Below are 25,274 nucleotides of genomic sequence, written 5' to 3' on the forward strand. Positions count from 1 at the left end.
TTGCCGGGGCAGGAGCTCGTTAGGCAAAGCCTGGCGGTGAGCACAGGGCTGGCAGCCCGCATGCGCCTCCGGGGGCACAGATGCAGCCTGGCGTGGAGGGGCCAGGCCACAAACCCCCCAGCTCCCAGCAGCCCACACCTCACCATCCCCCCCGCGGCAGGCTTTGAGCCCCTCCCTCTCTGTCTTCCTCCTGAACCTGTTTTGCTTCCTCCCCCGCGGGCAGCTCCTGCTCTCCTCACCCGGCTGAGCTCTGCATCCCCCTGCCAGCGCCTTGGGGGCTGCTACAGCTCCCCTCCGCCACTGCCCCTCGCCCCTGCTGATGCCCACACACCTTGCAAATGCCCGAGGTGCCTGCCGGTGCCCACACTCGTGCCCATGCCCTGGCCAGAGGAGCAGGCGGGCGCTGGCAGCGCTGGGTTCAGGCTGGCAGTGGCAGCAGCACCGTGCTCAGGAGCAGCACCATCCTCCTCCTCCATGCTCCCCAGCCAGGGGTGGCTGCTGCTCCACGGGGGTTATGAGGACACTTGTCCCTGTGCCAAGGGGAAAGCAGAGCTGGGGACACTGCTGTGCCCGTGGGGAGCAGGCAGTGGATTTGCCACACCTGCAGCTGCCCCTATGCCACTTCACCCAGCACCCACCCGTGCCAGTGGCAGCATCTCCATGCTGCACACCCTGCACCAAGCCTGGGCTGGGGACATGGCCAGAATGTAGGGAACAGCCCCATGGGCCAGCTCCACAAGCCAGCACCACAGGCTGCTGGTGGGGTGCAGCAGCCCCCACAGTGATCTGGGGCTCTGTGTGCCACTCCCCAGGGCGCTCTGCCAGCACGGGGCAAGGGCTGGCTGCCCCCCAGGTGCCAGGCCTGAGTTCACACAGCCCCAGCTGTTAGCCACAGCCATAAGAACCCAGTTGGGCTGCTTTTGCCCATCACCTCCCACCCCACATTCCTGCTGAGGGATCTCAGATGCTGCCCAGGCAGCACAAGTTGGGAAACAGCTTTCCCCACAGCCCCTTGCCAGTGCCACCCTGGTTGGTGCCCGAGCTGGGCATGCCATGCCTGAGAGCACTCCTGGGGTGGAGAAGGGTCGGTCTGTCCCCACAGGCCTTTGCCATGCTGGCCCAGCTCCACTGCCATCTCCACCACCTCCAGCCATCCTCACAGGCACCCCCAGTGTGACCTGAGTGCCTGGGGCTGGGCGCAGACTCCTGGCAAGCTGCTGGCGTGGCCCCGTGGAATGTTGCTGGGGAGGACACTTGGGCTGGTTTCCTCCAAGGACTTCCTGCTCAGTCCCAGCAGGTCACTGCCTGGTAGGGATGGAGCCCACACTCTGCTGTCACCCCCCTTGTCTCCTCCAGGCACACATCTGGTCAGCAGATGCTGGCCCAAGCGCTGCCTGGAGCCCTGGACAAAGGCTCTGCCTACGTCCTCCCAGGCACTGCCAGGTCCATGAAGGTTTGACCTCCCTCCAAGCTGGAACGACCCTGACTGCATGGCCAGGAGAGCCTGCTGGGGGCTGGAAGGAGGGCACACAGCTCACCTGCACGGCACGATGCTGAGTGTGGCACCCCGAGCGCCAGCAGCAGAGCCACCAGTGTTCCATGGCTGAGTCCATCCAACCTCTCCTCCATCCTGGATGGCTCCTGCTGCCCCGGTGCCAGCAGCAGGCCACCCACCAGCTGCACCAGACACTGCCTCACCTTCAGGAGCTTGCTTTGGACTTGGCCCCACGAGAGGCAGAGCTCATTGCTCTCTGCAGCTGCCTGCAGGGAGGTTGGGGTGAGGAGGGGGCAGCCTCAGCTCCTTGGTGCCAAGGGACAGGAGCAGTGGCAGTGGCTCCAAGCTGCTCCAGGGGAGGCTCAGGCTGGAGCTCAGGAAATATTTCTTCACAGAGAGGGTTCTCAGGCAGTGGAAAGGTCTGCCCAGGGCAGCGCTGGAGTCACCATCCCTGGGGGGATTCAGGCAGCTGTGGCACAGGGCTTGGACTGGTTGAGCTTGGAGGGCTCTGCCAACCAGATGCATTCTGTGCTTCTCTGAGCATCAGCCTCAGCGCAGCTCTCTGTGGCACGGTCAGGGGTGTGCTTCACCAACCAGCAACACACAGGCAGGTCAAGCCGGGAAACAGCCCCAGGAGGAGCCAGGGCTGGCTTAGCCCAGCCACTGCCAGGACTAACCACAAGCATTCAGCCGCCAGGGTGGCTCCAGCTCGGTCCGTGGGCACCATCCTGCTGGGCTGGGGAGGGGTGGGCACCCCTGGGGTGGGGTGGAGGCAGAGAAATGAGCGAGCTGTGAGTGGTGACACAAAACATGCATTCCTTTTATTCACAAAAACAGCCTGGGTCGCTAAAACATTACAAACAGCATTTAACTGAGTGATGGAGAGAGAGAGCTGGGGCGGGGGGGGGGGGGGGCAGAGAAACATCCCTTGGTGGAACTGCTTCAGCACAGGTCCTGCACCCCACTTTTATGGTGATTTTGGGGCGGGGGGAGTGGGGGAGGGGGAAATTTCAGTCACTTTACCAAAAAAACTTTCCTTCCAACCTTTGCAGTCAGGGAGGGGTTTGGGGCCTCGTCCTAGGCAGTGTTCCCTGTTCTAGAGCAATAAATCGACTTCCCCCGGGGGGGTTTCTCCTTTTGTCGCTGTCAGTTTGAACTCTCTCTCTGTGTGTCGCGGCTCGGAGCCCATCAGGTCGCGTTAAGCACTGGGGGTTTGCTGCCACCTTTTTTTTCGCTCCTGAACCTTCTTGAGAGGGAGAGGGAGAGGGAGAGGCTGGGGGGGGGGGGGGGGGGGGGGGTGTCGGGGGGGCGGGGGGGGTCGGGACCTTTCTCCCAGAAGTTGACTGGCTAGGAAAAGGGACACTACATCGCTTTTAAACATAGCCTCGTTTTTATAAACATGAAAGTTGAAGGCATTCTAGAAACTATTCCACTCTATCAGGCCGACGGGAAAGACTCAAATCAAAGGAGGAAAATTAAAGGGGGGGGAGGGAGGGAAAGGGGGAGAGGGGGGAAAGAAAGAAAGAAAGAAAGAAAGAAAGGAAAAGGAAAAAAAAAAAAACAAAACAAAAAAAAACAAAAGAAAGAAAAAAACGAACCAAAAGAAAAAACCAAAACAACCAAAAACCCCCAAAGTAGCCAAACAAAGGAGGGTGCAATTCAAACGACTGTGCTAAATTACAGTAGTGCTTATTAGTAACTAGGATCGCAAAGGTTACTGCGAGCTTACATTCCCTACACGAGTAACTGCATCGTCCACACGGAAACAACAGCAACACCGAGACACAGAAAGAAACTGATTGTCCATCCTCCGGCGAGGGAGCTCTGGGTACTTTACAGGTCCTCTTGGTGGTTGGTTGGCTGCAGGCTTTGTCCTGTTTGCGTTGTGGTTGGTTTGGTGTTTTTTTTTTTTTTTACTCTTTTTTTTTCCTGTTTTTTTTTTTTTTTTAAAGTCTTTTCATTTTATACAAATCCTCTTCAGCTTTTTTTAATGCTTTTAGGTTTTTATCCTTTTAAATCTTTTAGTCTTTTTCTTTTTTTTTCGTTCTTTTCATTTTTTTATTCTTTGAAAATTTTTGTTCTTTGAATTTTTTTATTCTTTGAATTTTTTTATTCTTTGAAAATTTTTATTCTTTGAAAATTTTTATTCTTTGGATTTTTTTTATTCTTTGAAAATTTTTATTCTTTGAATTTTTTTATTCTTTGAAATTTTTTTTATTCTTTGAAAATTTTTATTCTTTGAATTTTTTTATTCTTTGAAAATTTTTATTCTTTGAATTCTTTTTATTCTTTGAATTTTTTTATTCTTTGAAAATTTTTATTCTTTGAAAATTTTTATTCTTTGAAATTTTTTTATTCTTTGAAAATTTTTATTCTTTGATTTTTTTATTCTTTGAAAATTTTTGCTCTTTGAAATTTTTTTATTCTTTGAATTTTTTATATTCTTTGAAATTTTTTTAATCTTTGAAATTTTTTTAATCTTTGAAATTTTTTTATTCTTTGGAATTTTTTTATTCTTTGAAATTTTTTTGTTCGTTGAAATTTTTTTATTCTTTGAAATTTTTTTGTTCTTTGAAATTTTGTTATTCTTTGAAATTTTTTATTCTTTGAAATGTTTTATCATTTGAAATGTTTTATTCTTTGAATACTTTTATTCTTTTAATACTTTTATTCTTTTAACTTTTTTATTCTCTTAAATTTTTTATTCTTTTCCTTTTAAAAATTATTTTCCTTTTTAATCCTTTACCTTTTAAATTCTTTTCCCTTTTTATTCTTTTCCTTTTTTATTATTTTCATTTTTTTATCCTGTCATTCTTTTAATTTTTCATTCTCTTAATTTTTTAATTATTTTTAATTTTTCATTCTCTTAGTTTTTTTTTATATTTTAATTTTTCATTCTCTTAATTTGTTTATTCTTTTAATTTTTATTCTTCCAATTTTTATCCTTTTAATCTTTATTCTTCCAATTTTTATTCTTTTGCTTTTTTATTCTTTTAATTTTTATACTTAAAATTTTTATTCTTTTTATTCTTTTGGGTTTTTATCCTTTCAATTTTTCATTCTTTTAATTTGTTTAATTCTTTAATTATTTTCTTTCTTTAACTTTTTTCTTCTAATTTTTCATTCTTTGAAATTTTAAAATTATTTTATTTTTTAAATGATTTTAATTTTTTATTCCTTTAAATTTTTAACCTTTTAATTTTTTCATTCTTTAACTTTTTCATTCTTTTAAATTTTCATTCTTCCAATTTTTCATTCTTTTATTTTTTAAATTCTTTTAAAATTTCTTTTAATTTTTAAATTCTTTCAACTTTCAAAATTCTTTTAATTTTGTAATTCTTTCAAATTTTTAATGCTTTCAAATTTTTAATTCTTTCAATTTTGAAAATTCTTTTAATTTTTAAAATTCTTTTCATTCCTTTTATCAAATTCTTTTAATTTTTCAATTCTTTCAATTTTTAAAATTCCTTTATTTAATTTTAAAAATTATCTTAATTTTAAAATTATTTTAATTTTTTTAATTCCTTCAATTAAAAAAATTATTTTCATTCCTTTTTAAAAAAATCTTTCTAATTTTAAAATTATTTTAATTTTTAAAATTCTCTTATTTTTTTAATTCTTTCAATTAAAAAAATTCTTTTCATTCCATTCTAAAAATTATTTAATTTTTTTATTCTTTTAATTTTTCAAATTATTTTAATTTTTCAAATTCTTCTAAATTTTTAATTATTTCAACATTTAAAATTCTTTCGATTCCTTTTCCTAAATTCTTTTAATTCCTTTTCAAAAATTATTTTAATTCCTTTCTTTAAATTCTTTTCATTTCATTTTTTTTTATTCTTTTAATTCTTTTTTTTAAAAATTATTTTAATTATTATTTTTTTAAATCTTTCAATTCCTTTATTTTTTTCCCTTAATTATCTTTCTTTTAATTCCTTTCCTTTTGATTCTTATTCTGTCTATTATTACTTGAAAAGCAGTTAAATGTCTTGACTAGGACTTGGAGATGTTAAAACGAGCGTGGGGGAGGGGATATAAAACAAATAACCCAAATAAAACCAAACCCCAAAACCACCTAACCAAAAAAAAAAGGCAAAACAACGAGAGAAGGAAAACCAAACCAAACCAAACCAATAAAAAGAGAGGGAAAAGAAAGCAATAAGCTTAGGGGGGAAAAGAAGAAGAAGCAGAAGAAAGAGGAACTCAAAGTACAAAACCAGGAATGAGCAATCTTTTTGGTTCTAGAGAGACACAGGTGCATCCATTCACTTCAGCCAAAAATCCCTTGCCTGAGACAACACAAGCAAGCAGTGACATTGCACTTGGATGACAGAGCTTTGGGATTCCCGTTCCTACTGGAACCATCTGAACGCGGCTCCTGTAGGAAGCATCACCTTCTGGAAAGGAAGAGAGAACACAGGGGCGGGGGGGGGGGGGACGGAAGAACAAGAGAAGGGACAAGGCGTTAGGTCGGGTCCGGCACGGGGGTTGTGCATCCAGCCCCCAGCCCCCTCCCCCCAGCCCGGCAAGCCCAGTCCCCAGCCCAGGCTCAGCACCCCCTAGCCGAGGTCCGCAGCGGGCGGAGGGAGCTGGGGTGGCACCCTGGCACCAGCCCCCACCCCCGGCCGGGCACCCTGCAGGGCAACTCGGGCGTTACGCCGCAGCCCTCATCCCTGCGCGGCCCCGAACCTCCCCCGCGGCCGGCGGCCAGCACAACGGCCCTGCCCGGCCACCCCTCGCTGCCTGCCCCCGCTGCCCGCCGCCGACCGACGGACACCGCACGGACGGCAGCCCAGGCAACGGACGGGCTCGGGAGGGCACTGAGGGGGAAACTGAGGCTGGGGCCCATCAGACCCAGGAGCTGCTGAGCACCAAGGGGGCATCGCCAGGCTGCCACTTGGCCACCGGCAGCGGCTGCCCCCCGCAGAGCAGAGGCAGGCCCCGCCGGGGGAGCTCAGCATTTCGTGGGGGAAGGGCGATGAGTCCCACCGGGCTCCGTCCCGCACACAGCAGAGAGGTCAGGGCTCGACTGGAGGGGCTGAAACCGCCTGGCTCGGGCTGGCAGGATCAGCAAGCAGCTTCTTGCTCCCTCTCGGAGCAGGGCAGGTTTAGGTTGGCAAGCAGGAGGAAGCTCCTCACAATGAGAGTGGCAGAATCCTGGAAGAGGTTCTCCAGGGGTGGCACTGAGGTCCCATCCCAGCAGGCATTCAGGATCAGCCTTGCTATGTCCCTGCTCCAGCTGGAGGTGTCCCTGTGACTGCAGGGGGTCGGCCAAGATGCCCTCGGAGGGTCCCTTCCAGCCCCATGCCATCTGTGAGACCTCTTTGAAGCCACCCCCAGGGAAAGTGCTGTGGGGCAGCGGCCAGAAGGGCTCTGAGGACTCCTGGAATTCCCAGGGACATGTCCCAGAGGGATGGGGTGGGAAGCTCACAGGTTCATGAGGTCATGGGTGGAACCAGAGTCTCTCTGTGCCAACAGTCCCCAGGCAAGTCCAAGCCAGGGCCACACCAAGAGGATGTGCCTCAGGCAGCCTCCAGCTCCTGCACCTCCAGCAAGCAAGGGGCACCACTGGGAACCGAGGCACAGGCGTGGGGGCAGCAGGCTGGGCTGGCACCAGGCAGTGTGGGGACAGCCAGTCCCAGCAGCAGCTCCCAGCACTCAGCCTGTGTGCACAGCACCCCAAGCAGGAGCCAGCCAGTTCCCACTAGGTCCTTTTCTTGGATCAAGAGAGCCACCAAGCTTCAACAAGCGACCAGGGCAAAGTCTCCCACCCCTGAGGGCCCCCCAACATGCTCACTACCACACCCAGGACCCAAACCTGAGGCTTGGGCAAGGGGAGGGAAGCAAAGGGCAAGGATGGGCCCAAGGGATGGTGGTGCCCAGACACAGGCTTCCTCCTCCACGCTCAGCACCTCTTCCTGCCCCCAGCCCACGTCTGGTCCTCTGGGCAAACTGAGCTGGGACTGCCAAGGAGCAGAGAGCTGCAGGCACCACCACCTGCCCAGAGATCCCTGCAGCAGGTAACCAAGCTTCTGGGGGAGACACAGGTGCCAACGAAGCACACTGGCACAGGTTGCCCAGGGAGGTTGTGGAGCACAGAAGCACAGAATGTGATCAATGAGCAAAGATCCCATTCTGTGCTTCTGTGCTCCACAACCTCCCTGGAGGTGTTCAAGGCCAGGCTGGATGAGGCCCTGAGCAACCTGGGCTGGTGGGAGGTGTCCTTGGGCATGGCAAGGTGAGTTGGAACTGAAGGATCCTTAAGGTCCCTTTAAACCCAACCCCATTCTGTGGTTCCAGGAGAGAGGAATGAGGGGAGAGAAGGCTCCTTGAGGTGGCTGGAAGGAGATGTCTGGTACAGGCCATCTGAAACACCCTCTGCACCTTCATCATTAAAGGCAGGTGCACAACCAGCTCTGAGGTGGATGCCCAGGGCAGATCCTCCTTCACCCCCACCATCACACAAGGCTTTGGGCTGGGAGGGACATTCACAGACCAGTCCAACCCCACTGGGACATCTGACACTGGATCAGGGTCTTCAAAGCCCCACCCAAGCTGACCTCTAACCCTTCCAGTGATGAGGCACCCACAGCTTCTCTGGGTTACCTGCTCAGTGTCTCACCACCCTCAGCACAGGGCACCTCTGCCACACAGCCAACCTAACCCTGCCTTCTTCCAGCTTCAACACTGCTCCTTGTGCTGTCACCACAGGCCTTGGTGAGGTCTCCCTGAGCCTCACACGAGGGTAGGAGTGGCCCTCACAGCAGCAGCCAGCAGGGGCACCAAGGCTTCTCCAGATGGAGGGCAGCTCTGTCGAGTCAAATCCTGACCTTCGTGGCCTTTGTGTGACCTACAGCCCTACAGACAAGCCCAGGGTGACCTGTCCAGAGCTAACCTCCAGCCCCTGTGGCATTACCCAGCCTTTCTGGGGCTGGCAGAGCCTGGAGGAGCCTGATGGGTTCAGGGATGTGCTGCTGCTGCCTGCTCAGTGCACCCAACCTGCTCACTGGTCTTAGAGCCTCAGCAGGACACCAGAGGCACCCAGCTCCTCAGGCTCTGCAGATGGGCAGGTCAAGCTCCACAGCAGCAGAGGGGTTCAGCCCTGGGCCCAGCCTGGTTCTTGTGCCACCATAAAGCTTTGATTCCTTGGTGTTGTTACTGCCTGGTTTCAGATCAGTGCTTAACCACAGCTGCAGCCCCTCCCCAGGCCCTCTGAGGGCATTCCAGGCTGGCAGACAGGAGTGACCACTGTCTGTCCTTCTCCTGCACCTGGGGAGACCTGCTCCAGAGGTCCTTGCAGGATGCTCCACAAAGCCCTGGGAAGTTCTGAGCCACATATAAGAGGCCACTGAACGGCCCCTTCTGTCCCAGCACCGAGCACTATGCTGTGGTGGTACCTCACCAGGGCCTGGAACTGGCAGCAGCTCTGTCCTGGACACTGCCACCTCCAGACAAGTCTCCACCACCAGGTGTGGTGGATTGAGGGGTCCCAAGTTGCCTTAAGATCACACAGGATCAGAGGTTCACAGGATGTTAGGGGTTGGAAGGGACCCAAAGAGCTCATCCAGTCCAAGCCCCCTGCCACAGCAGGACCACACAATCCAGCTCAGAGCACACAGGGATGCATCCAGACAGGCCTGGGAAGGCTCCAGGGAAGGAGACTCCACAGCCTCTCTGGGCAGCCTGTGCCAGGGCTCTGGAACCCTTACAGTCAAGAAGTTGCCCCTTGTGCTGAGCTGGAACCTCCTGTGCTGCAGCTTCCATCCACTGCTGCTTGTCCTGTCCCAGGGAGCAGTGAGCAGAGCCTGTCCCCCCCTCCTCACCCCTAGCCCTCAGATGTTCATAAGCACTGACCAGATCCCCTCCCAGTCTTCTCCTCACCAGGCATAGCACAGCCCTGGGGTTGGCCCAACACAGCGCACTGCTGAGGCTGGCTGCTGCAGGGTGAGCTTTAACTACTCACTGACCCAGGTGACCTTAGGACAGCAGCTGGGGTCCCAGTGACCCTGTCCCAGTGACCCTGTCCCAGATACCTACAGACACAATCTTCTTCAGCCCCAGACAGCACAAGTGGGCATGCTGAGGGAGGGGAGCAGCTGCTTCTGATCACAGAATCATAGAATGGTCTGAGCTGGAAGTGATCTCCAAAGCTCCTCCACTCCAACCCCCTGCACTCAGCAGGCACATCCTCCACTAGAGCAGGCTGCCCACCGCCCTGCCCAGCTGCAGTACCTCCAGGGATGGGCCCCAACCACCTCCCTGGGCAACCTGTTGCTATGTTCCAGCAGCCTCCTGGTGTAGAACTTGTTCCTCACATCCAGTCTCAATCTGCTCTGCTCTCATTTCAAACCACCTCCCCATGTCCTTTGCAGACAGTGCCTCTATCTCCCTTCCTGCACTGGCAGGCAGTTGTAAGGTGTGCCTGGAGCCTTCTCTTCTCCAGGCTGAACACTCACAGTTCCCTCAGCCTGTCCTCCTAACAGAGATGCTCCAAACCCCTGGCCATTTTCACAATGCACTTCAGTGACCCACACCTGCCCTGGCATCCATCCCCACATTGCTTTCCAGCCTCAATACACCTCTCTGGTCCCTCCCAGGAGGGACAGGGACCCATCTGTGGCCAGGCCCAACCCTATCAGATGAAGAGCCCTACTGCAGTGCCTTTGATCCCTCAGGCAGCCCTGGGATGGGCAAAGCACTCCCAGTGGTGACTGTTTGGTGGGCTCCCAGTGCTGTTCATCCTCCCCAGATCCTGCCCAGTGCTGGAGGAACGGAGCAGCTCCTTCAGCTGCCAGCAGCTCCCAGTCTATTGACCTGCTTTAGGACTCTTTGGAAGAGATGAACTTTCCCCCCACCCCCCCACCCCCTCTTTCTCCCTTTTTCCAGATCACTGACTCAGCAAATTACAACAAGGACATAATTTAGCAATAGGGCAGGTCTTGAAAGACACAGTGCCCCTCTCCCACAGTCCCCCTCTCCTCACCCCCACCACCCAAACAGAGCTTCTCCCTCTCCCTTCGCCCTTCCTGCAGAGCTGGTGCTAATGGAAGCACCTGGAATGTGCCCAAGGAAACAGGGGCCTGTCTCTTCAGGGTGCCCAGAGGATGGGCAATGCCCTCGTGCCAGCTGATCTGCTGCTGATGTTTTAGCCTCTGCTTGGCTCTAGGGATGCACTCACAGGCTCGTGGTGGCATCAGCTGCCAGAAAAATCAAACCCTGAGGGCCTCAGCTCTGGTCTTGGCCCTAAGCACCCACAGCAGGCTCTGCCAGAGCGATGTGCCCTCACCTCTGCACCCATGCCCAGGCCCTGCTTGAATTGCAGACCTGTGCAGTGACCTTAGGTGTGGGACCCCACAAAGGCAGGTGGGTGACACCTCCCCAGCCAGGTGGCACCTCAACCCAACAGCAGCTTGCAGTGGCTCTCCTCTGAGGCCAAGGGCAACACCCATCAGGTGGCTGCGGTGGCAGTGACCAGGCACCCAAGTACCACTGCAATGTGCCCCATCAGGGGACCTGGGCACCTCCACATTCGGCCAGTGCAGCAGCAGCAGAGGTGCTCACAGCTCAGCTGGGTGCCAAAGCAGAGACCACAGATCCACTTGCTCCCTCGTGGGCTCATCCTGACCACCCCAGACTGGCACGGGGAGACCCAGCACAGGAGATGCTGCCCAGCACAGGCTGCAGCTGTTTACCACCCAAAGGCAGGGACTGCTGAGCTCCTGCTGGGAGCAAAGAGCAAGCCAAAGGGCTGGGCTCCAGCAGCATCACAACCACAGCTTTCACCATTGCCCACTGCCCTCAATCTCTGCCCTGAGAAGCCATCTCCTGCCTCCCCCATCCTGCCAGGTTAGAATCTGCTCCTCAAGTCAGCGAGCTGCAGCTTGCCCATGCCAAGGGAGGCTGGCATCGAACCTCAGCAGAGCCCCGCTGCTGCCCACGCCTGCCAAGGCAGAGCAGAAAGCCAGCGCGCCCAGGGACCCCAGGGAAGGAAAGCCCAGCCCTCCTTCCCCAGCCAGCCAACCAACCGGCCAGCCCACCGCAGTGGGTGTGGGAGGGCAGAGCCTGGCAGCCCCGGGCAGAGCACACACCTCCCGGGGAGCACCGTGACTGGCGAAGGGGGAAGCAAAAGAAGTGCGAAGTACCAGGGCCAGGTCCGAACGCAGGAGCGCGGCCCGAGGAGGGGTTAGGGTGCCTGAGAGGGGCCGGTTACCTCCAGTGCTGCAGAAGGCTTCTTTTTGAGTTCCTCACACTTTCTGAATTTGCAAATCTGGTGCCCAGTTTTGCGGTTCCTACAACTGCTGCACTGCTCGCAGTTTATCCGGCGGCGGCAGGGCGGGCACATGCCGCATCTTTTCCGTTTCTTTTTCCCCGAGTTGATGGCAGATGCCAACTCATTCTGCATGGGGTACTCTGCCAAGCCGGCCATATGGAGAGCGCTCTCCGCCAGAAAGACGCCGGCAGGGGTCATAATGAAAAGGCCTGGGTTGATGGGAAAAGCCCCCAGGTAAGGAAAATCGGAGGGGCCGTTCATTGTCTCTGCCGCCGAGACCGCCTCCATGTCGGAGAGACCAGTTCCGTGCTCGCTTGCTAGAGGGAGATGCTCCTGTACCACTCTTTTGAGCATTTCTGTCGACTGAGCAAACTGTTGTAGGGCGATCTGTCCTTCTGAGGAGATCTCCGACACCCGCTCCAGTTTGCTCAGCATGCTGGAGATGCTTTTGTGCTTTGAGGTAGAATGACTTTTATCCACGGCCGCTTCGCCGCCGTTAGCTAAGGAGTTGCCTTTCTCCGAATGTTCGCTTACTGAGCTGCTGCCGCCGAAGGTGGAGTAGTGGGAGAGCGGCCGGGACTTCTTAAGACTTTTGTTCAAAGGTTCACTTATTATCCCACTTTTGTTCCTCCTCTCGGAGCTGACAGGGGGGTGAGAGTCATCTTGGTTAGCTTTTTCCGGCTCTGGCTTGTTCCCAGTGTCTTGGTGGGAGCCCGAGTTTGACATGGTGCCCGGAGCGCGGCAGCGCAAACCCCCGGAGCGACTCGAAACAAAACAAAAAACGCTTAAAAAAAAAACCCGGACAACCCCCGAACCCACCCCCGAGTGCCAAGGCAAAACCAAAAACCGAACCAAAAACCAAAACCGGACTCCCCCAAAAGCCCTGCTGGAAGCGGCAGCCCCCCCAGGGAAGCTCAGACGGGAAGGCTCATCCGCGGGCGGCTCCTCCCGCGCCGGCTGCCTGCGGAGGACCTCGGCGGGGCTCTCAGAGCAGGGACATGCTCTGCGGCTCTGGGACACAACACGCGGCTCTGCAAGGAGAAAAGAAAAGCCAGTGAGAGCTGGCAAGGGCCGACAGAGCTTTTCAAAGCGGCTCTTCCCTCTCCCCCTGCCATGAAAAGTCTCAGCGCCGCGAACAAAGAAACTCCAGGGAACGGACCTCGCTGGAGATCCGTTCCGCTGCGCTTTCAAAGGGTCACCATCCAGACACAGATGGGGGTCACTGGGGAAGTCCTGGCCTGGGAGCAATGGCACCCTGCTGCTTAAAGGCTCTCTGTGCCCAGCTCTCCTCCCCCAGGAACTGCAGCCCCAGGCAAGTCGTCTCCTGCTCCGCTCCAGCGGCGTGTGGCCCCCCGCGCCGGATGGGACGGCAGGATGCCCCTCAGCCAGCAGCTGGAGCTCATGTCAGGGCTGCCCAGTCCCCATCCTGGGGCCACCTATGTTCCCGCAGTTCCCTGCACCCTGGCTCTCATAGCCCCCCCCGGACGATGCTGATCACCCAGCTCAGGCCAGGCTGCTCACTTCACCCTCTTCCTCCTCCTTCTCATCTTCCTATTGGACCCTTTGTTGCCTGGCCAGAGAAAGGAAGCCACACGGGGAGCTGCTGTGTCCACCTTCGAACCACACAGGGAGCCACAGCATCCACCTTCAAAACCCATCGTCAGCTGCAGTTTCCGCCGCCAAGTCTCATGTGGAGCTGCAGCGTCCACTTCCAAGCCGCTGCTGCATCCACCTTTAAGCTCCCACAGGGAGCTGCAGCATCCACTCCCAAGCTCCACGAGAAGCCACAGCATCCACCTCTAAACCGCACAGGGAGCTGCGGTGTCCATTTCCAAGCCCCAGTGCTGACCTCCTGCCACGTCCAGCGTGCCCTGCCCACATTCCCACCACAGGCACCCAGCTGCGCTGCTGGAGGCTGGAGCTCAGCGGTGACGGCAAGAGCCCCTCCTCGGTGCTGTTCCCTGGAGCAAGGGAGACGCCACCATGCCTTGGGTGGCTGTGGGGCATCTGGGCCCAGCGTGGCAGCAAACACTTGTTGTGAAATTCCTTCTCCTCCCCTCCCGAGCACGCACGCACGCACAGGCACCGCCGGAGTAATCAGGCTTTAGAGGAGAAAAGCTGCAGGGCTTAGCGGAGCAGGAACCCACGTCCCCACCCCGGCAGCGGCTGGGGGGAGGGCAGCACCCGCAGGAGGCCCCCTCGCCTACCCTGTTCCCTCCACCCTGGCTCTCCCTGCAGCCTTCTGGCTGGACCCCAGGCAAGGAGGCAGCCACGCGTGGAGAGCTCTGCTGGGACTCCTGCTCCTGTCCAGGGGTGATGGCAGCAGGTGGAGGAGCATCCCTGCACCCCCTGCACCCTGCTCAGCTGTCACCCTTCGTCTCCCCTTCACCACAGCTGCGCCGCCACGCAGCACCAGCGACCCCGCCACAGCCCGGGACCCTGCCCCGCGGGCATCGCCGCTGAAACGCTGGTGGGGAAGAGGTGCCCAGAGCAAGCCCCGTGGTGCTGGCAGAAGCAGCCAGCCTGTCTCAGGCCGGTGCCAGCGCTGGTGTGCCTGCAGAGAGGCCCCCCCGCCCCCGCGCTGAAAAGCGCTTGCTTCAGCTGCTGCGGGATTTAAGATGCAGCGCGGATCGATGCAGGGCTCCAGCCTGCAGCTCGCCAGGACACGTGGGCGGGGCGGGCTGCGGCGGCAGCTCCGGCCCCATGCCCGGCCCCATGCCCGGCCCCATGCCCGCCCCACAGCGCTGCGCGCCAGGCAGGGCTGCTGGCGAGGCTGGGGTGCAGCCTGAATGGGTGCTGGGGTGCTGCTGGGGCACCCAGAGCTAGTGCGGGAGAGAATCAGGGAGACAGAATCGTAAAGGTTGGGAAAGGCTCTGAGGTCATCCAGTCCAACGCCAGCCCAACCCCACTGTGGGCACCAAACCATGGCCCCAGGTGCCATGGCCACAGGTTTCCTGGACACCTCCAGCCATAGGGACTCCACCACCTCCCTGGGCGGCCTGTGCCAACCCCTCACCACTCTGGCACCACAGACATTTTCCTCCTCTCCAACCTAACCCTCCCCTGGCACAATTTTGGGCCATTGCCTCTCCTTCCATCACCTGATACTGGGAAGCAGAGCCCAACCCCCACCTGGCTGCAGCCTCTTCTCAGCGAGCTGCAGAGAGCAATGAGCTCTGCCCTCAGCCTCCTCTGCTCCATGCCAACCCCCCCAGCTCCCTCAGCTGCTTCTCCCCAGCTCTGTTCTCCAGACCCTGCCCCAGCTTTGGTGCCCTTTTCTAGAACTCCTTCAACCCCTTAATGTCCTTCTTGGAGTGAGGAGCCCAAAACTGAAGCCAGGATTTGAGATTTGGCCTCCCCAGTCCAGGGGCACAATCCCTGCCCTGCTCCTGCTGCCCACACCACTGCTGCTCTAGGCCAGGCTGCTGCTGCCCTTCTTGCCCACCTGGGCACACCCTGGCTCACCTTCAGCTGCTGGCACCCAGCACCTCCAGGTCTGAGCCTGAGCAGTTACCAGCCACTCTGGCCCAAGCCTGGAGCCTTCCTGGTGTTATTGTGCCCCAAGTGCAGGACCCAGCCCTTGGCTCTCTTAAACCTCATCCCTCTGCCCTCAGCCTGCTCTGCACACTAACCCCCCCCCCAGCTCCCTCAGGTGCTTCTCCCCAGCCCACTTCTCCAGACCCTTCTCCACCTTTGCTGCCCTTCTCTGGACACTCTCGAGCAGGAGCTCCAGCAGCGAGGTGGGGACCTGTCCCTGGGGGCGTTAGGACAGGTCCCACCTTCACGCCCCAAGCTCGTGGTGCCAGGGCAGGAAGAGCAGCGGGCAGGAGGATGTGAGATAAAGCCTCCCGGTGCCGTTATCTCGCGCCCGCCCGCGGCTGCCTTTCCTGTGCCCCTGTGCCTCTTCCGCCCGCCGGGCAGAGCAGGAGCTGAGAGCTGGCCCGGCTGCGCCTGGGATTTGCCAGCCATGCCCACCTGAGGCTCAGCTGCCAAGGGGTCTCCCTACAGGATGTGCCGTGGGGCTGGAGGGGGACACCTTGTTGTGGCAAACGGGAAGGGCACCAGCCACGGTCTCCATCTCCACCAGTTCACATCTTACTCTGCAGGCAGCATCCCACAGCTGCCCGCGAGTGCCACCCTGCCATACCCAGTGCTGCCCATGGCTCCAGTCCCCCACCAGTCGCAGCCTCCTCTAAGCAGGGCTGGTGGCTGCAGAGCCTGGGACGTGGCCCCACTGAGGCCACCTCAGCCCAGCCAGCCCAGCTCCTCTGCCACCCATGGGCACATCACCATGGCCCCTCTCAGCTCCAGCGCTGCAAGGCAATGCCAAGCTGCTGGCTCAAGGTGCTGCATCAAGCTCTGCCAAGCCACGCCAAGCAGCACCACCACACGGTCCCACCATTGTCCCAACCACCACTCTGCCTCTGCCAGCTCCTGCCACCCGCAACAGCCCAGCATTGCCCTGCAGCCTCCCAGGGCCACTGGGCGCCGTTGCCGTGCCAGGTGGAAAGGGTCTGCCTCCATGCTGTCTCCCCTCCAGGGACCCCAGGACCTGCTTGCTGGGAGCCACCAGGCTAATCTGCAGGACGGGGGGTGTCCCCCTGGCCCCAACACCACAGGACCACCCAGAGCAGCAAGTACCTCAGCTGCTCCTCGCCAGCCCCTGCCCACTCAGGCTGCTAACTGCAGTGAGGGGGGGGAGGAATTAATGATCTTAATCCCTTCTTTATGACTGACCCGAGTAAAGACCCCAAGGGCCCCCCTGTCCCATCCCGTTCCTGCCCCTTTCCTGGCCCCCATCCCCCGGGGGAAGACGCCAGGCAGCGTCATCTGGGTCCCTGTCAGAAGGTGCTTAGCCCACACCGCCGCATTAAGGGGCACGTGATGGGCTCCCTCGCCCGGCTCTGTGCACCGGGCAGCTTAGCCTGGAGGGACGCCAGGGTTCAAGGGGACACCACCAAGGTCGGGAGGCCCCAACCCACATCCACAGGCTCCTGTAAAGGCTCCTGCTCCCCTCGCTGCAAACGCCCTGCCAGGTACAGGCTGAGTCATGGAATCATAGAACCAAGCAGGCTGGCAGAGAGCTCCAAGCTCCCCCAGCCCAGCCTAGCACCCAGCCCTGCCCAACCAACCAGACCATGGCACTCAGTGCCCCAGCCAGGCTTGGCTTCAACACCTCCAGCCACGGCCACTCCACCCCCTCCCTGGGCAGCCCATTCCAATGCCAATCACTCTCTCTGCCAGGAGCTTCCTCCTCACAGCCAGCCCAGACCTGCCCTGGCACAGCTTGAAGCTGTGTCCCCTTGTTCTGCTGCTGGCTGCCCAGCAGCAGAGCCCAACCTCACCTGGCTACAGCCTCCCTGCTCTGCCCTCAGCCTCCTCTTCTGCAGGCTGCACCCCCCCAGCTCCCTCAGCCTCTCCTCACAGGGCTGTGCTCCAGGCCCCTCCCCAGCCTTGCTGCCCTGCTCTGGGCACCTTCCAGCATCTCAGCAGCTGTCTTGAGCTGAGTGGCCCAGAACTGGACACAGCACCCAAGGTGCTGAGCACCTGAGCAGTGCTGAGCACAGGGGAGCCCACAGGGTCTGAAAGGCAAGTGGCAGAGGGGCTCGAGTGACCAGCGAGCGACAGCAGCCAGGTGAGCCCAGCCCCCACTCCACCCTGCCTGCTCCCACCAGCACCCAGGTCATAGGTTCATAGAATGGCTTGAGATGGAAGGGGCCTCAAAGAGCATCCAGTGCCAACCCTCTGCCATGGGCAGGGACACCTCCCACCAGTCCAGGCTCCTCTGGGCCTTATCCAGCCTGGTCTGGGGCACCTCCAGGGAGGTTGGGGAGCACAGAAGTGCAGAATGGGATTGATCCCCAGCCTCTCTGGGCAGCCTGTGCCAGTCTCTCCCCACCCTCACTGCCAACAATTTCTCCCTCATCTCCACTCTCACTCTCCGCTCTCCCAGCTCAAAGCCTTGCCCTGGCACTCCCAGCTCTTGTTACAAGTCCCTTCCCAGCTCTCCTGCAGCCTCTTCAGGTACTGCAAAGCTGCTCTGAAGTCTCTCCAGAACCTTCTCTTCTCCAGGCTGAACAGCCCCAACTCTCCCAGCCTGTCCAGTCCAAGCTTTCAGCCTGGCCCCATAGGGTCGATTGCTCCATCCCTCTCACCATCCCATTTCCATGGATCACCCCAAAAGTCTCCAGCACCTCAGGGTGGGAGGCTGGGGTGAGGCAGCATCACTACCCATGGTGCAGGCGGTGGAGAAAGGGAGCTCTCCTCCACTCAAGGCTTCCCCTGGAGCTCAGCCCAGCACCACCCCCACGCTCCCCCTTTGCTCTGCCCCGGGGCTCCATGCATCCCCACACAGGGGCTGACCTCAACTCTTCCTACCAGCTCCAAAAAGCTAAGGTTGCCAAAGTGTCTCTGGTGGTCCAGCGCCCGGAGAAGGCTCCGGCAGCTGCCAGACGGAGTGGCCCTGGCCGCGGGCAGCGTTTCCTGGCAGAGGGGAGCAGGTCGGTGCGTGGCTTCCCGGAACCAGCTGCCGTTCCCAGCGCTCTCCCCTGTGTCACTTCACCGCGGCGCCGGGAAGCACCAGCTCCTGCCGGCGGGAAGGAGCTCGGCTCGGAGAGGGAACTTCTGCTCCCTCTCCGTCTGAACGGCAGCAGCCTCCTCCCGGAGCCGCGCCGGGCGCTCCGCACGGAGGAGCGAGCAGCGAAGCCGCAGCGCAGCAGCTCCCGGGCACCAGAGACAAAGGCGAGCAGACAGCTCCGCTTCGCCCTGCTCCCTGGGCGCCGGGTGGGCACCAGGGGCGGCGGCTTTGTCTGCCCGGAGGAGGACGGAAGGGACCCCGGCGTCTTTTCAGCCCCCGGCAAGGCTCTCGCTGTCCCCTCCGCAGGGCTGTCGTCGCCGCTTCCTCCCCCTCGCCAAGGGCCCGGCACGGCCCCCACCTCCCCGCCACAGCCCCGGTGACGGACAGATGAACAGACGGGCAGATGGACCGAGACAGCTGTGCCACGGGCAGAGCCAGCGAGGGCACTCAGCACCGGCTCCTGGCCCTCTCCGAGGCAGCCCAGGAAGGATGTAGGCTGAGGGAGGCTGCACCTGGAGCCACCTTCCCTGCTGGAGGTACCACTCAGCCCCAGAGAAGGGCCAGAGGTAGGCCCTGTGCCACTCAACAGCCCTGGCCGACAGGACCTTGGGATGGCCAGGATGGCCATGGGTGGTGGGAATGACCTCTGGGGAGTCCCAAGGCACCCTTGGGGCATCCTGGTGTCTGAACCACACCTTGGGAGGAGAAAAGGCAGCAGGCAGAATGGGACCAATGCTGTGTAGCACCATCACGGGTCCAAACAGTCCAGCTGCAACCCAGGCCAAAGGCTCAGGAGAGCAAGCACTGCCAGAGCAAGGTCCAGAGCAGCTCTAACCCCAGCACCACAACACCCAGCTCGGCTCCCAGCTCCCTAATTTCCACAGCACACTCAAACCTGTTGCCCTCTCCAGCAGGTGACAGAGGTCAACTGAAATCTGGTGGTGATGTCTCATCGCAGCCTCTTCAACCAGAAGTCAGGAAGCAAAGGCCTGCTGGACCTCCCAGAGCACACAAGGAAACACCATCCAGTGCTGAGCTGCCAAGGACTCAGCCAGGTGAGAGTCAGCTGTGGAGACTGCTGGTAGGCAGCAGCCCAGGGCACCATCACCTCTGTGTGGCTGGGTGTGGAAACAAGGCGAAGGCAGAGAGAAAGCAGGCCACAAAGAGCCGAGGCTGAACATCCCTGCAGGACACCCACTCAGGAGGAACAAAGGCTCAGCAGGCACCCTGAGGCACCTACTTCATCTCTGCCAGCCCAACAGCCTCCAGGCTCTGCTGCTTGAATTCCTCCCACCAAAACCTGACCCAGTCAGAAGATTGACTCCTGGATTCCCCATGGAAGATACCACCAAGATACCACCACCCACTGTGCTTTCTGCAGACACCAGGAGAGGATGCCCAGGCCTGGGGGAGGATTGCTGAGCTAAGGCTGGCAGGTTAACAGGTCTGAGGTATGATGGGAGGCCAGATGAGGAGTTGGATGAGTTCACCTCCAGTGCTCCACAACGTCCTTCTAAGGGGCCACTGGTGGCAGCCACTCCGCTCAGCTCTGCAGCCGAGGTGGCACTGAGGGATGTTAAGAAGCCAACTCTTGAATTAAAAAGGCTATGGAAGATTAAATCCAGCATCTGGAGTTAGCCCTGGAAGCAGATGGTGAATCGTCATGGCGCACAGAGTGGCTTTCACCCGGCTCCTCCTCGCAGAAGCCACACGCTGCTGCGGCAGTGCCCCCCAGAAGCAGCCCTGGGCACACACAGAGCCTGGCCAGCAAGGGCCAGAAACGTGTCCTGCCAGGGGCATCCTCCAGAGATGCTATGGTGAAGCCATGCTGCTGTGCAGCAGATGCCCAGCTGATCAGGCAAGAGGTGAGGCCACCTCCCCCAGTGGGCTCCCTACCCAGGGCTGCAGCAAAGGGGTGAAAGGTGATGCCACCTCCCCCGGTGGGCTCCCTACCCAGGGCTGCAGCAAAGGGGTGAAAGGTGATGCCACCTCCCCCGGTGGGCTCCCTACCCAAAGGTGTGAATTTTCCTGGCTGCTGCTGGCTTTCCCCACATAACCCCATGGCTGCTGTGGGCTTCCCATCCTGCTGGTGCACCATGCCAGCGTGGCACAGCTGCCCAGGGACACCCAATCTGGGCAAACATACAATCCAAGAACAGTAAGGGCTGGATGTGACCTCTGAAGGTATTGAGCCCAGCCCCCCTGCCAGAGCAGGATCACCCAGGAACGGATCATCAGCACCAGCCTATGACCAGCATGGCCTGGAAAGGACGAGGGGCCAGGGAAGCACAGTGGAACACAGGAGGTTCCACCTCAACATGGAGAGGAGAAACTTCTCCGGTGTGAGGGTGCAGGAGCCCTGAAGCAGGCTGCCCAGAGAGGCTGCAGACTCTCCTTAGAATCACAGAATCAGCCAGGTTGGAAGAGATCTCCAAGAGCATCCAGTTTCAAGACCCATCTGGATGCATTCCTGTGTGACCTTCTCTAGGTGACCCAAAGGCAGGGGGGCCTGGACTGGCTGACCTCCAGCAGCCCCTTCCAACCCATGGTTCCATGGCTTCCAAGGAGGTTACCGGCAGGGCGAGGTCCAGATGTCTCCAGGAACACCACATCCCTTAACTCAGCCCGCGGCCAGCCTTGTGCTGCCCTGCCGAGCTGCCACAGCCGCACCCGCGGCACGGCCAGAGCCGGCACGGCGAGGACCAGCCTCCTCCCGGTGCCAGCCGACAGCAGGCGGGCAGGAGAGGCGGCGGTGTCCTGGCTGTGATGCAGGGCGCTGACCCGCACCGCCGCTCGGCTCGGCCGGCCCCGGCGCCGCTGCAGCTAACGCGATGGGAAGCGTCCAGCCGAGCATTGCAGGGCTGCAGGTGCCCTGCGGACAGCGCCAGCCACCTCCTCCCCTCCTCCGCTCGCCCAGCTGCTGCCCACAGAGCCGGGTGACAGCCACGCTGCTCAGCCCCGGGGCAGGATGAGCTGCGCCCCACCTGCACCCCCCCACCACACCCCCCACCAGCCCCCGGTTCGGGGGGTACGGGGGAAGCTTGGCAGCCTCGCCGCCCCGGCGCTCATCCATCCCCCGCCCCGTGCCAAGGCTGCGCCAATTCGCTGCCCAAATCCTAAAGCGACTGTAACTAAAACCCACCAGATTGAGCCTGGGGAGGCCCCCCCGCTTCTCCCCCCTCCAAATGGGATTGAACAGATCCGCGCTCACTCGAGCCCAGCTCGCAGCCAGGCAGCAGCTGACATTCACGCGCCGTGGCACGGCTCTGCCGCTCGCCCACTCCCCCCCGCCTTGGCTCCGAGCGCCCAGCGCTGCCCCCCCGAGCTGCCGCATCCATCCCAGCCCGGTGCAGCCCCTCTGCCCCCACAGAGCACACCCAGACCCTCCCTCTTCGGTCCTGGGGTCCCCTTCACCAGTGGCAGTCACCAAGGTGATTTCAAGGCTGCGGTGTTCAGAGCGGCCTGAATGACCCAAGGGCGTCTGGCACAGGTGGACAGGGACAGGCACTGCCCGGCAGCAGATGCCAGCACCAATGGGCATCCCGGCAGGAGCACCGAGAGCTCCTGGGTTGCAGGGGGCCCAGGCAAGGTTTCAACCCAGGGGCATCCACATGCAGCCCACCAAGGCCAGGCTGAGATGTGTGAGTGGCTCCTGCCACAGATGGGGGCACCGATGGCATCGGTCACTGGAGGTCTGAGCCTGAACCAAGAGAGCCAGCTGCAGGTGCCCAGCGCTGGGAACTGCATCAAACACAGGACACAAAGTAGTAGGTGCAGCCCCATGAGAGCAGTTCATGACAAAGAGCCCCAAAATCCATCACTGCCACCTCCAACGGTGCCCAAACTCATCCATGCCACCTCCAGTTGTGCCCAAATCCAGTAGTGCCACCTCCAAGTGCTACCTCCAGTATGCCCAAATCTATCAGTGCCACCTCAAAGTGCCACCTCCGGTGGTACCCAAATCCATCAGTGCCACCCTCCAGTGGTGCCCAAATCCACTAGTGCCACCTCCAATAATGCTCAACTCCACCAGCACCAGGACCAGCTCAGTGCATTTGAACTGGGTCATTAATGGGTGGTGGGGACCTTGTAGTGCTTAGTGATGAGACCCCCAACTCAAGTGTGCCAGGGCAAAGCTAAGACCTCCTGCCTGTGCCCCACAGACCAAGCAAGCACAGGGAAGCAAGGCAAGAGACAGGCTGGGTGCTCACAGCATCCTGCCTCGCACGGATGCTTGTATGGAAGGATGCTGTGAGCACCCAGCCTGGCCAGAAACCCCTCTGAGGGCCACAGAAGGCATCTCACAGTCACAGATTGCATTGGGTGGGAAAGGACCCTCCAAGGGCATCTTGTCTAACCCCCTTGCAGGCAGCAGGGACACCTCCAACCACAGCAGGCTGCCCAGGGACACAGCAAGGCTGATCTTGAATGTCTCCAGGGATGAGGCCTCCACCACCTCTAGGCGACCTGCTCCAATCTCTCCCCACCCTCACTGCGCAGAACCTCCTCCTGCCGTCCAGCCCAACCCTGCCCTGCTCCAGCTTCAGACCACTGCTCCTCCAGCTCTCACCACAAACAGTCCCTCCCCAGCTCTCCTGCAGCCCCCTTCAGGCACTGGAAGGCTGCTTTAGGGTCTCCTTGGAGCCTCCTCCTCTGCAGGCTGCACAACCCCAACTCTCCCAGCCTGTCCCCGTGGCGGTGCCTCCCCCGCCTCCACGCCGGTGCCACCCCCGCTGAGCCCCCTGCCAGCACCCGCTGGGCAGGGGGACCCCCGCGGGAGCCGCTTTGGCGGGCAGGGGTGGCTGTGCCACGGGAGGCGCCGCCCCGGGCAGGTGTGGGCGAGGCCAGGAATGATGCCCTCCTGCGGCAGCACCCGGGGCGCCTGGCCGGGGCTTCGGCCGTCGTCTGCATCTGCCGGGGGGTGTTGTTGTTGGCCAGCACCGAGCTTTGCTTGGTCTCTCCAGCAGGAGCGAAAGAGAGAGGAAGAAGAGAAAGGAGAGGAAGGCTGCCAGGCCAGGGCTTGGCTTGGCAGGAGAAGAAGCCCAGCAGAGCTCTGGGGGAGGAGTCTGGGTCCGTGTCCCCCCCGGCCCCTACTGAGCACAGCTGCAGGGATGGGGAGGGCCAGCCCAGGGGTCTCAGCCTCCCCTGGTGCCCAGACCAGTCGCTCCCAGTAAGCCCATTAAGTCCGGCGGCCTGGAGCAGCTTGAGGGGTTTAGGGGAGCAGGTCTTGCTCCCAGCCGCCAGCACCCTGCTGTGCAGGCAGCAGCCAAGGTCATCTCCAGCAGCAAACAAAAGCTCAGGAGAGCTGTGACAGGGGTGGGCAGATCCTGCCCCCTGCCAGCACCATCCCAAGCCCTGTCTGCAGACCCACAGCCGCCTCAGGTCCTGCCAGGCAGGCCAAGAAAGGCTGGGGAGCCTCACACAGGCAGGGCTCCAACTTGCCTGACCCCTGGGCCGTGGACCCTCATCCCCCATGCCTCATGCCCAGCATCCCAGGCAGCAGGCCAGCAGGGACCACCCTCCCCGATTCACGGAGTGGGTTGGGTTAGAAGGGACCTTCAAGATCATCCTGTTCCAACCCCCCTGCCACGGGCAGGGACACCTCCCACCAGCCCAGGTTGCTCAAGGTCTCATCCAACCTGACCCTGAACTCCTCCGGGCCAGCTTGGCCCTGCCAGCGCTGCGGGATGCAGCTCTGCCAGCTGCTGGGACCCCTCCAAGCTGGGTACAACAGGAGGCGTGGGCAGAGCTGGGGTAAGAAGCATCCAAGAGCACCTCTGGAGAAGACACAGCCATGCCATGAGACTTTGAGCTGCCCTCCCCAACCCAGCAGCACCTCAGGGACGTCCCTGCCGTGCAGCAAGGCAGCGCTGCAGGTCGTACAGGGAGGCTGTGGATGCTCCCTCCCTGGAGGTGTTCCAGGCCAGGCTGGATGAGGCCTTGAGCAACCCGGGCTGGTGTCCTTGTGCACGGTGCAGGGATTGGAACTGGATGAGCTTTAAGGTCCCTTCCAACCCAACCCATTCCGTGAGCCCTCCGACTTGCCCACCTCCCGCTGCGGCCCCGTCAGCGTGAGGAGCACAGAAGGCTGCTGCCCTGCTTGGTGGGCTCCCACCCCTGCCAGAGATGGAGGTCAGGCTGCTAAAACATCGCCCCTCCCCCTGCTCCCCCCCCAGCCCTCCCCCCAGTCCGTGCTCAGCACCACTTGTCACTCAAGCAAACCCCATGGCCCTTGAGCTGCCAAGGTACCAGAGCTTCTCCGGAACCAGAGTTCGCTCTGCTCCTGCCCTGGAGCAAGGAATCTGAAACGCTGCCACTGGAAACGAAACACAGCATCCGTCATGCTCCCTGCCAGGAATACATCCAGCCCCCAAAAAAAGAAACCCTGCCTGCTGCAAAGGCAGCAACAAAAGCCCTGCACTCCGGCAGCGAGGCTGAGCCCAGCATCAGGCACTTCCACCTGCGTCCCAGTTCCCTGCCCGAGTCATCCAAAATAAGCCAAGCAGCACTGCTGGGTCAGGGCCACAGCCAGCCCAGGCTGAGAGGGTCAAGAGGGGTGGTGGGGACCAGTGGACTCCATCTGGAGTGCTACAAGGGCAAGCTGTGGCGTTGAAGAAAGAGGATGGTGGCAGAGGTAGAGATGAAGGTGACGAAAGCTCCAACCCACTGCTGCCAAAGCAGAGCATCCACACACAGCCCCAGCCCCAATGCGAGAGGCACAGCACACAGGGGTGGAAGGGACCTCTGAAGGTCATTGAGTGCAGCCCCTCTGCCAGGGCAGGGTCACCTGAAGCAGATCACACAGGAAAAACTCAATGAGAAGTTCAACGCCCATGGGTGCTGCCAGCATCATGCCCACAAACCCACCCTCGGCCAGGCTGGCCATCATCAGCCCTCAGCCACCCCCAGCCACTCTGGCCATCCTCACCCCC

General features: G+C 57.8%; 1 protein-coding gene across 2 annotated transcripts in view; it reads right to left on the reverse strand.

The window, feature by feature from the left end:
- Positions 1–5,143: 5,143 nt before the first annotated feature.
- CXXC5 (CXXC finger protein 5) overlaps positions 5,144–25,274 on the reverse strand; it is a 45,833-nt gene continuing 25,702 nt past the window's right edge. The window contains exons 1-3 of one of the 2 annotated variants that reach the window (XM_064161366.1): positions 13,973–14,278; positions 11,706–12,796; positions 5,144–5,892 (exon numbers count right to left, since the gene is read on the reverse strand). In XM_064161366.1, the coding sequence (XP_064017436.1) occupies positions 5,848–5,892; positions 11,706–12,491 (831 nt within the window). In that variant the 5' untranslated portion in view covers positions 12,492–12,796; positions 13,973–14,278 and the 3' untranslated portion in view covers positions 5,144–5,847. Of the gene's footprint in view, positions 5,893–11,705; positions 12,797–13,972; positions 14,279–25,274 lie in introns of those variants that run through there. The other variant, XM_064161365.1, reaches the window with a different exon arrangement.

Source organism: Pogoniulus pusillus, chromosome 22 (genome assembly GCF_015220805.1).
Source record: "Pogoniulus pusillus isolate bPogPus1 chromosome 22, bPogPus1.pri, whole genome shotgun sequence".
Lineage (NCBI taxonomy): Eukaryota > Metazoa > Chordata > Aves > Piciformes > Lybiidae > Pogoniulus > Pogoniulus pusillus.